At 40.4% G+C, this 12,051-nt stretch overlaps 1 protein-coding gene across 4 annotated transcripts in view; it reads right to left on the bottom strand.

The window, feature by feature from the left end:
• Positions 1-3,991, bottom strand: part of ctnnal1 (catenin (cadherin-associated protein), alpha-like 1) — a 49,273-nt gene extending 45,282 nt beyond the window's left edge. For 3 of the 4 annotated variants that reach the window (XM_034094430.2, XM_034094429.2, XM_034094431.2), the window contains exon 1: positions 3,639-3,991. In XM_034094430.2, the coding sequence (XP_033950321.1) occupies positions 3,639-3,734 (96 nt within the window). In that variant the 5' untranslated portion in view covers positions 3,735-3,991. The remainder of the gene's footprint in view (positions 1-3,638) is intronic. The other variant, XM_071204859.1, reaches the window with a different exon arrangement.
• Positions 3,992-12,051: the final 8,060 nt, after the last annotated feature.

Raw genomic sequence — 12,051 nt, 5'->3', positions numbered from 1 at the left:
GTCTCAGATATTACACCATAGGCCTTATTCGTTCCCACACATCTTTACCTCAAAACAACACCCTTACACCTCGTCAGCCTGAGGACCACCATGCCCGCAGACAGGGCTGGTGTGTTTTTACTAGGAACAAACCTCAATTATAAAACCCCAGGAACAGAACTGTTATTCCACTAATCACCACATCAAAACAGGAATCAGATCTCAGGGAAAAGGCAGCCAGATTTTCGCTTATTGCCTTCCAGCTGACTTCAGAGTACATCACAGGTTAGTAGGACACATAAACAACAGCAGACATATTCACTTAGTTTCTCTCCTCTCTGCGTGATGCACATTAGATTTTTTAACCACCACAAGAGAAATGAATTACCATGACCCTTATAATGCAAGTCAATAGAGATGGCGTAGGAGAAAGTTGCAATAAAGCGCATTGTTGAATTTGTAGCTGAGAAGAGTGTTTCAGTAAAATCAAGTGAGAACCCCCTTCTGTTTTGAAAAGTGTGAAGCAGATGGTAAAATTAGTTAGATATTAAAAGAAATAACAAGTTATTTGGATCAGTGGTTCTGTAATAAATGTGCAAAACCAACTGTGCACCCATGTCCACAAACGACTGCAACGGGAAGTCTGCATGTTTTTCACAAAATAGCATGCCTGTCTGTGCCATGACCTGTTCAAGGATGTGTAGTTTGTATCTGTGTGTCAAACACGTTACACATATATTCATACCGCTACTATATAGGTGCCCGAAGCGGCCAAAAAGGTGCTTTGCCCTTCAAATGAAGACGTCTCTTTGATTAACTAACAGCCTGAACTTTGACTTTTCGGAAAAGAATTCCCGGGGCAACGCATTTAATGGGGCTTGATTTTAATTGAGGCTTTAAAATGTTCAAGCTAATTTTTTGACGTAAGAAATGTGCTTGAAATTCAGACCAACTGTCAAAAAGATAAACGCATACACCAGAAGTAAATAGGTGAACATACAAGCATGACAAGAGAAGAGGTGAGCGGGACAGAATGCTTGTGTATCTGCGAGCGTGTTTGAATATGGTGCAAGGCCGGGAGACTCCCAGGACTATAATTACACCCTGGTGGGAGTGAAGCTGATAACAGAGGCCTGAGGATACCAATGTCATGAGGAGGGGACAGAAGGAGAGGACAGAAGGAGAGGACAGAAAGAGAGAAGAGAAGAGAAATTAAAAAAGAGGATATTGTACATGATACCTTATCACACACCAGCTTTGCTCACTGACACAGCTTTTTCATTTCCTCCTTGGTAGTTATCTAATGACCCCTACAGCAGATAAGCGTGCATACACACACAACAACACACACTCACACATGAGCTTCATCAAAGAAAAAGCCGAACAAAACAGCCTGCACATTTAGTGTGTTTACACTGGCTATAATGATTCAATTATAGCCAGTGTAAAGCAATACTCAGTCACATAAACTCCTTAACCGAGTTATCTTTCTCACATTAAGGCTGCATTCAGAGTAACACTGCTGCATTAAATGTCAGCCTTTCTAATAAACACAAGTTAGACAGATTTATTTTGGCAAATACATTATAAAGCATAAAAGCACATAAAAGCAACGGATTGATCTGGCTTAAGATGCCTTCATTTTCTATATCCTATTAAACAGTAGGATACATTACATTGCATTTAGCTGACGCTTTTATCCAAAGCGACTTACAATAAGTGCATTCAACCAGGAAGGACACAACGCTTACTTCTGGACATTAACCCAACAATCATACAAGGCACTTATTTTTATTACGGATAACTACCAATTATATCTGGTAAACAATTTGAATACCAGCATATATTTATATTTTCCACATGGTTTTTTCTAATCGATTTTACAGATAGATGCCTTGTGCATATTTGCAGTAAATGTGTGAGTGATTTGAGTGCAATGACCACACTGCATGAAAAGCACTCACAGCAGGTGAGACTAATGTACCGGTCAGCTCAGACTGAGTGACCGTCCTCCAGATGACATCACAGCCACAACAAAGAAACATTACAGAGATAACAGCCCCTTGGAAATGTTGTTTCTTTCAGCATTGAAGAGCTCTGTTGCTATGGGGACATGCCTCACATTAAGAAAAAAAATAAGTCAGAAAAAGATTGTCCTTGAGGCTCACTATTCAACAGTGAACGGTTATACACTGAATGCTGTTAAAGTATTCAGAAAAGTCTTCTATACTACGGTGGGAGCTCAGCCAGTCTTTATCAGCAGGAGTGCACCATACGTTTACTGCAGCATAAATATCTTAAAATAACGCAGAGTGGCAGCAGATCTATTGGATGCTTTTCCACAATATTGCAGGAATGCTTACTGTAAATATTCTTACAGTAATTGGTGAATTTACCCTTGATTTCTCAGACTGTATACGCAATGAAATGTTATTTTCGGTGTACTTAATGCTGCACAGAAGCACATCCCCTATCATATGTTCTGATAACTAACCCATATCCATTCAGTACAGGATGACCTTTTGTCCTTTGGTGCCATGAGAGAGGAAGCAGGCTTTCAGCGCTCACAGAGGGAGGGACAGTGTCAGAGACCTTCCATCACCGTATTGTCCAGACTCCCCGTGAGGCTCTGCTCTCTTCCACTGTCTCTCCGTGCAAACACCAGTACATTTACAGGTCTCTCACCATTTAGCCTCATTCGAAACAAGGGGAAATTAGCATTTAAAAGACTTGTGGTTACTGCTTATTCAAGGGGATGCAGCCCACCTCCAAGGAAACAACATGCCATGTTGATGGCTTGCCAAATAAATCAACTTGTTCTCGAAATGGAAATTAAACAGCCTCAAATTAAATCACTGATTAACAAATCAGGCCTAGGAGTTCTCCCCCTACTTTGTTGCACTAAACAATAAAATGATTAATTAACTCATTGACCTCAACTCTATGCTTTAAAGCTAGGGACTGTTTCAAGTGTGCAGGATAAGAGTTCCTGAAAGAGTGCAGTGGCTAAGTGGGTCTTTCTTCTGCTTCTGTTTATTGAAAAACAAAACACGTACCTCAAAGTAGCCTAATTAGAGAAGTGGGAGTCAGATAGCAGTTCAGGACTGGCAAAGGGCAGCACACAACTTATTGGGAAACTTGTATGCCCTTTAATTATTTTTTATTATGAGTCTAGCAAAATAGGGATTAACATCACAGTGGTTTAATTGTGTTTTCGGATGGGTTGATCATTGGTTTAATTGCACCCATTTTTACTTCCCAATTCCCCATACAGTGTCAGTGTAATGTTATAGATTCTGAGAACAAAACCAGTCTTTAGTCTACTTTTATCACAGTGGCTGTCTTTCATGTTAAAAGTTTACAGTTCTAGGCACTTTGCAGCGTGCGACTTGTAATAAGTCGATTTAGCAGTAGCAGTAAGCTGTAATACATCCCCATTACTGATAACAGCAGTGACAGTAGTACAAATAATCGTAAACTAAACCACACATGGGACAGTCTTTGAACACATCACGAGAGGTAAACATGCGAACACAAACAGGTAAACACAGAGTCAAAGTTAGCCTCATGTCTGCGAAGACGGCTGGTGTTGTGAAAGCGTGTTTAAAGTACTCAGAATAACATTATAACGTGTTGTTTTGGGTTAATATGGCACTCACCTGCGATACTAAAGGAATAAGCGTCTGCTCCACCGAGCGAGTTTTGATTTCCAGCCCGGAATCAAAGTTAGTGTTGCCGCACGGAGATGAAGCCATTCCCGCCGAGCTGCCACACAATGCACGGCACTACTGAGTTTACCAAGAGCCTTTCCCTGGCTGTTTCGCAGATGTAAACCGGTGCAACGGACTTGCTATGGCAGTACAAGATGTCTGAATTGGTTACAAAGTCGTTTACCGAGTGGCTCTCCGCACACACGCTGTTTGATCCACTCTGGCTCGGTGGTGGTGTCGCTGCGCCGCTAATGTCCATGTAGTTAACTGAACACCGGCAGGGAGCGGACTGCAGCACAGCACTGTGGGCACACACACACACACACACACACACACACACACACACACACACACCACACACACACACACACACACACACACCACACACACACACACACCACACACACACACACACACACACAATTTCGGGTTCTCATGCTGGCTCATGTGCAGCTAAAGGCTTCCCAAAGTTCAGTGTACCATTTTGCTTATTATAATCGTTATGATTGCTTTAATTTTGATATGTCTGTTTCTTCACTATATGAGTTGTGTAATGCATAGCAATGTCATCAAATCAGACCTATGTTGATACAATACTGTTGATGTAAACATAATCTGTAACCTCTTTTATTATTGTTATTTTTGCACTTTTTGGTTTAAAAATGCATCAATCAGTAATGCAAATTGCTGCAGGACCCTCCAGAGAGAGATGACGAGTGATGCTGTCCTCGCAGCACAGCTTTGGTTTGATCCCTGAGACAAAGAATCCCACATTATCCCCTGGAGTCTGAGAATTCCTTATTATCATCCTCTCCAAATGCTCACCAGATATGCCAATCAAATGTGGGCTGCACTGAGCCACTTGGGACAACTGCACTGAATGGAATGCAGTGCCAATCTTTAAAAGTTACCAACTTCATTATGTGCATTTGCGCATTCAATCTCATGATCTAACTAGTAGGTTACTCAGGGTCGAAACGTAAGAAGGGGACCCTTAAGGTTTAATAAGTAAATTGCTTCCAAAGAGTTTGTTTGAAAAAAAGTTTGGGGCTCTCTGCTGGAACTGCTACCTCCGCGACCCGACCACGGATAAGCGGGAGAACAAGATGGATGGATGGGGTTAATGATTACCACAGTAATCTGTACATTATACAATGACATATCATTATTTTAACATAATTCCTAATGTGAATTTAACAGTTTTGTTTGGTTCAGTACTTTACGAAATATTACTGTAAATTAACACTGCTTGATTGTTTCTCTATTTACAGTTTTTTGATGTCGTGATTTTACAGCTTTTCCCTGTTAATTTCACGGACTTTTTTTACAGTGTGGTTTTGGATAAAATCTGCAAAATCGCAAACAAACATCAATAATAAAAGGGTTGTTGATGTTTTGATATCTTAAACAACTTGGAACACACAGATCTGGCTGGATGTTTTCCTGCTCTGAAGAGTTTTATCCTCTGCAGACATATTTTGAATAAATAACAAGTGCAGAAAATCTGTTTACAGAAGCTTAGAGTGAAGCCATCAATAAAACCAGCATTTCAATTAGAGATTCTGAGTTGTAGATTGATGACATAGATGTGCTTTTTTTGTTACAAATTGTATTACTTTTTCATATTGTATTTCAGCAGAAGGATATAATCCCTATCTCCTCATTTACCCATCACCAACCGTCAATTTCATTTCATTTCAAACCTTTATTTATACAGATAAAATCCCATTGAGATCATTGATCTCTTTTTCAAGGGAGACCAACACCTTTCCACCTCCACATCTCTCAGAATTTCCCCAAACTACTTTCACAATGTGTATCTCAAAATAGCAGAGTACCAAAAGGGACACAAACAAAAACATCAGCAATACTGAAGAACTGTGAGTCTGTTGATGCATGGGCAAACATGTTAATTGTTGCTAAAGAATACTTGAGCCTGAGAAAGAAACAGGATGAAATTTCATTTTGAAAACTGACTGATTGGAGGTTACGATGACTCATGGATGTTATTTCTATAGGTGGAATCATTTGTGTGGGCATGAGATGATCTAGCAATAGCGTTGCATGCTCATATGAGGTTAATAAGTACTAAACCAGTTAACGATCACCAATGTGTGTAAATGGTCTGCATTAGAAGTTCTGTAAAACTTCTCAATAATGAGGAGAAATGTTTTGAGCCTTAACCTTCCTCTTCTTATTTTGTGAGGCAGTGAATGGTATCCATAATAGGACTCAACATAGGCATACTTTATTGCAGCCTTGATCCGAGTCTGACCAAACTATTGCCAAATTATTTGTATCCTCAAGTGGCTCCAGTGGCTATTTCTAACTTTACAAGTGGAGCCACTGGATGACAAGTGGTGAATAACACTTCATATTACAAACACACCAGATGACTGAGAGAGCAGATAGCACTGTGGCATCGTTAGTGAGGGCTTTGCTGTCTGCTTTATCATCAACTATAGTGGCTGGCTCGCACTCTGTGTCAGCAGAAGAGACAATAGCTATGGGTGTTGTGTGTGTGTGGTGTGTGTGGTGTGTGTGTGTGTGTGTGTGTGTGTGTGTGTGTGTGTGTGTGTGTGTGTGTGTGTGTGTGTGTGTGTGTGTGTTGTGTGTGTGTGTGTGGTGTGTGTGTGTGTGTGTGTGTGTGTGTTAAGACTGTCTGCCACTCTCAGCCCAAGCTAGTATTTATTTAAAACCCCATAAAGAGAAATGGGGAGAAACGAAGCACAAGGCTGAAGACAGAGAAAGCAAGAGAGTAAAGTGTGTGACAAGAAAACATAATCAGGAAATTGGGCAGAGCCACAGAGGAAGGGCGAAAGGCATACCAACAAGGTGCTATAGCATCTTACATACTGATACTTCCTCACACACACCCTCATAAACGTGTGTGATCAGTATTACTACTCAACGTTTTACTCTGCAGTTTACAGCTCAGATGATCAAATAACATTGATATACATTTGTGATAAAGTATTCAAAAAATACATTCTCACATTGACAGTATAGAGTAGTAACAATAATAAGGTTGCAGTAACATAGCAAACTTTAAATACTTTTCTAATCTGAATTCTAAAAAATGTTTTGTATTCTGCGTTCTCCTTGTCCTTCACACTCCTTTTGTTCTGTCATGTCAAACCTCACCTCCTTAAAATAACTCATTATCGAGAGGGGAGAAGTTCAAAGACGCTAGAAGAAAGCAATTAACACATACAAGCCAGACTGGAGGATTCCTCTGTCAGTCGGCAATGCTGAGAGGGAGAGAGGAACAAACATGATGACTACGAGAGCTTTGGGAAGTTTGTCAGATATTTCTCTTTGGATGACCTTAAAATACATAAGAGTTGAAAGCTGTTGCATAGTGCAGAGGTTTTCTGTGAGGCACTTCTCCTCAGGGAGCGCAAACAGGGAAACATGAATCATGAGAAAGTGAAACAAGGTACTTAATAATATCAAACCCTTGAAGTCCAATTGCCCCGATTTCAATCAACAATGAGTCATAACTCATGATACCCGTATATTTTGGATTTAGCCTGACTTACTGATTCTGAGGATTTGTATTATCTGTGACATTCATCATGATTTAAAGTCCATAATCTGCTTTAAAAAATCCTTTAAAAAACACTCCAGAACAAAAAGAGGTTAGTTGTTTAAACATCTATGGATTACTTTGCAAACATGACAGCTCATAGATTATTCTTCATACTTTTGTTGGTGCCAAATTTGCAAAATGTTACCAAATATAGGCAAAAAAGGGCTCTAGTTGTAGCTAAATCACCCAAATCAAAGTAAGACAGTGAACAATAATACAAAAATAGATTCAGATTAACTTTATCATGTTGCAGCATCAATGTGTTAGTGTCTATTCGTCTATGTGTGTGGGGTCAACAGTTAAGTACTTGTAAAACACCGGGCAACGAGAGAAGTGTATTATTTTCAGTGAAGACAAGGTGTAAAGTATTTTATCAATATTTTGTTCAACCCTACTACTGGTAGAGCTTCTCCCAGCAAGGCCCAGACCCCACAGCATGAATCAAGACAATGTCATGTGCTCAAGACTGGAATTATCTCTCCACTGAGCCAAGAAACCGCCAACAAAAAAGCAATGCAACACAAACCGTTGCCTGCCAAATACTGATCTGTTTAGCCTGTGGTTTGTCCAGGCAGCAGACAATATAGATACGTTGTGTGGTATCTCTGGCAAAACATGACAAGACAAGTGGAAGTGTACATGCCAACAAGATTACAGTAAGAGGGCTTTCCTTTCACACTCATCGGTCTACTCTGTCCAGTAACACATTTTATTTCTGTCCATCTTACATCTAGGTACCTGCTTTTAGTTCCGTGAGCAGGAAGCCAATTTAAATAATAATACTCATTTACTTCAGAGCAAACTGTATTTTGCTTTCTTATCATGTCAGGTACTTACTTTATGATTGTTATTACCTATGTACTGCTACAGGCAGACTGGAAGAGAAAGTGTTGTGCTGTTTCCCTGAAGTTCACAGATGGGCTCTGTGCAACAACAGAGTAATTTATGTCAATAATGATGTCCTGGTCTAAGTTTCTGGGCTTGTGTTTATGCATCTGTTTCAATCTACAGAGTGCTGCCAGATAAAAGCTGGACAACACAAAAACACCATGCTACATTAGGCACTACATTCCCACTGATAGAGATCCCTTCCTGTGTGCTAACGCTTCAAAATTAGCCATCTCATCACTACCTCATCATCATAAACTATAAGACACTGGAAATACGGGCTGGTAATGGGCCAAACAGCCACTTCGTACTAGACTAGAAGGCCTCTAATATCCTTTGAGAAACCTTGATATGAACATGCTTAAGACAGAAAAGTTAGATGAATAAAATAGAATCTATAGCAATCACAGAATTACAAACCAAGAGATTTATCCCCTGTTTTTTATTTTTTATTATAAGCTATTACTATCAGATGACTATTTAATTGCCAATAAACACAAAGAGGGATATAACCACCAGAGGAGCTTTTTTATTTTTTAGAGAGCAGGTCCCTGAAATTGCTCTCATTTTCAGTTGACACGAAACACAAGACTGAGCTATGTGAACACACTGTGCCCCTTTAAGCTCTCTGATAATGGGAAGGATGTCTAATCAATACTTTATCAACCTCTCAGCTTTAGCAATACTTCTTGTTCCGAGGCAGAAGCTTTCATTGAGACAATTAAAAGCGGTATCGCTATTAGCAACCGCCTTCAGATAACTTAAATGGCAGAGGGTGAGATAGCTTTTTTCACCATTAAATTAACTCTGATGTTCTCTCCAGGTGAGCGATCCCTTCAGGCTGGGTTATTTGGAGGTTTCGGGCGCACACGTACAATTACTTACACACACAAGAGTGCGCACCCACACACACAAATACACAACAATCTCATGTGGAAGTATATTAGCCAGGGAGAGGTCAACAGATCGACAAGTGAGACAGACCCTTTTATCGCCACTTAAAGAGAACAGCAATCTGTAATGACTCCCCTGATAGCAATAGTGGGAAGAGCAAAAGGGGGAGGACAAGGGAGAAAGACTGGTCATGTGCAAACAGCTTATGTGTGTGCGTGCGTGTGTGCGTGCGTGCGTGCGTGCGTGCGTGCGTGCGTGCGTGCGTGTGTGTGTGTGTGTGTCAGTCAGATGAAAATACATCTGAGAGTGAGTGTGGTAGGGTTAGGTGAATGAGTTTAGTCATAAGAAGGAATTTAAATTCTCAAAACTGACAAAGTTGTCTGACTAATGCAAGCACTTAACTAGAAAAGAAAGAGAGTTGAGTGAAATTACATCTCATTTCAACTTGATGATGACACGGGGTTGTTGACTGCTTTTGTATACTACGTACCACAGAGAAAGAACTTGCCTCAGATCCTCATTTAGACATCAATTATGTCAGGCTCACTGTGATTTAGAAAGCGTATTTGATGATTAATCCAAGGAGAAAAACAAAACTCATAATCACACGCAAAAAAAAGATGACTCCTGCAGAGGCAAATGGGTTATTGTGAATATATATTTTTGCCATTCTTTCAAATGTTTCACAGATAGTTGCAACACATGAAAAATGGTGGCCCCGTTGTGACAGCATGACCGAGGTTGAACATTTGTAATCATTGGGACACATTGTTGTTTTGGTTGAGGCCTCAAAGGTTGAAGGTGACAAGTCATGGTGGCAAAACACAGCACACAAAGAAAGCATGAAAACCTCAAACACCGGCACCACACATTCATTTTTGTTTCTGTCGTCCATGAGCAAACAATCACACAAACCAAAGTATGCAGATACAAAGACACACAAACCACACTGGAATCCCCCCACCGTACCTAACACAAACACACACACTTCCCATGAGGCTGGAATATGTTGGTCTGTGAATGTGTATGCACACGCATGCATGCTTTTGGCGCACTGTAAGTCTCATGTGGTTTCACCTTCATGCCAGGGACCCATTTGTCTTCATTATCATCATACGGCTGGAGGAAGCAGATCTGTTAGGGCTTGTGGCAACAGTAATGTCTCTCTGTCCGGATATAAAAAAACAACTTTTCTAGACGGATGTTTGTCATGTCACCCGTCCACAGGACCGGGAACATTAAGAGGAAAATAGTGCCTAGTGCCTCAATACAACTGCATTTCCAATAATACCAGAAAGACGGGATGGACATTTGATTGATGGTCATGTTTACAGAGCTCTGTGTAGTGAGTTTATGTAAAGCTTTTTGACAGCGTTTTGTTTAATGCAGAATTTATATTGCAAAATGCTAATGCTCTTAGCAAATCACATCCTCAAACTTTCCACTGAGCTTTGTTTGGGTAATAAATATGCCATTTCAATCCAGTTTGTGAGCAGATTAAACATGGAAAAGCTTTTTGTACCGTACGTGCTTTTAGCACATTAGACAGCAACAATTCAAACACCACAGAACCCCTGCAAGCATTATACGAAAGGTTGACGCTAACAATCTTGGACAGAAAACGGATTTTTCAGGCCCAATTATAGTTGAAAATCTTTTAAGAAACTCCTGGCTTAGCTCTGCAAAAACATTACAGAGCTGGCATAGCTTTGTATCACAAGGCTAGTGTGTCACAAGTGTTTAATGCTCACCAGCCTGATCAAAGTCTCAGATATTACACCATAGGCCTTATTCGTTCCCACACATCTTTACCTCAAAACAACACCCTTACACCTCGTCAGCCTGAGGACCACCATGCCCGCAGACAGGGCTGGTGTGTTTTTACTAGGAACAAACCTCAATTATAAAACCCCAGGAACAGAACTGTTATTCCACTAATCACCACATCAAAACAGGAATCAGATCTCAGGGAAAAGGCAGCCAGATTTTCGCTTATTGCCTTCCAGCTGACTTCAGAGTACATCACAGGTTAGTAGGACACATAAACAACAGCAGACATATTCACTTAGTTTCTCTCCTCTCTGCGTGATGCACATTAGATTTTTTAACCACCACAAGAGAAATGAATTACCATGACCCTTATAATGCAAGTCAATAGAGATGGCGTAGGAGAAAGTTGCAATAAAGCGCATTGTTGAATTTGTAGCTGAGAAGAGTGTTTCAGTAAAATCAAGTGAGAACCCCCTTCTGTTTTGAAAAGTGTGAAGCAGATGGTAAAATTAGTTAGATATTAAAAGAAATAACAAGTTATTTGGATCAGTGGTTCTGTAATAAATGTGCAAAACCAACTGTGCACCCATGTCCACAAACGACTGCAACGGGAAGTCTGCATGTTTTTCACAAAATAGCATGCCTGTCTGTGCCATGACCTGTTCAAGGATGTGTAGTTTGTATCTGTGTGTCAAACACGTTACACATATATTCATACCGCTACTATATAGGTGCCCGAAGCGGCCAAAAAGGTGCTTTGCCCTTCAAATGAAGACGTCTCTTTGATTAACTAACAGCCTGAACTTTGACTTTTTCGGAAAAGAATTCCCGGGGCAACGCATTTAATGGGGCTTGATTTTAATTGAGGCTTTAAAATGTTCAAGCTAATTTTTTTGACGTAAGAAATGTGCTTGAAATTCAGACCAACTGTCAAAAAGATAAACGCATACACCAGAAGTAAATAGGTGAACATACAAGCATGACAAGAGAAGAGGTGAGCGGGACAGAATGCTTGTGTATCTGCGAGCGTGTTTGAATATGGTGCAAGGCCGGGAGACTCCCAGGACTATAATTACACCCTGGTGGGAGTGAAGCTGATAACAGAGGCCTGAGGATACCAATGTCATGAGGAGGGGACAGAAGGAGAGGACAGAAGGAGAGGACAGAAAGAGAGAAGAGAAGAGAAATTAAAAAAGAGGATATTGTACATGATACCTT

Source organism: Pseudochaenichthys georgianus, chromosome 11 (assembly GCF_902827115.2).
Source record: "Pseudochaenichthys georgianus chromosome 11, fPseGeo1.2, whole genome shotgun sequence".
Classification (NCBI taxonomy): domain Eukaryota; kingdom Metazoa; phylum Chordata; class Actinopteri; order Perciformes; family Channichthyidae; genus Pseudochaenichthys; species Pseudochaenichthys georgianus.
This window is presented reverse-complemented; position numbering and strand designations above follow the sequence as displayed.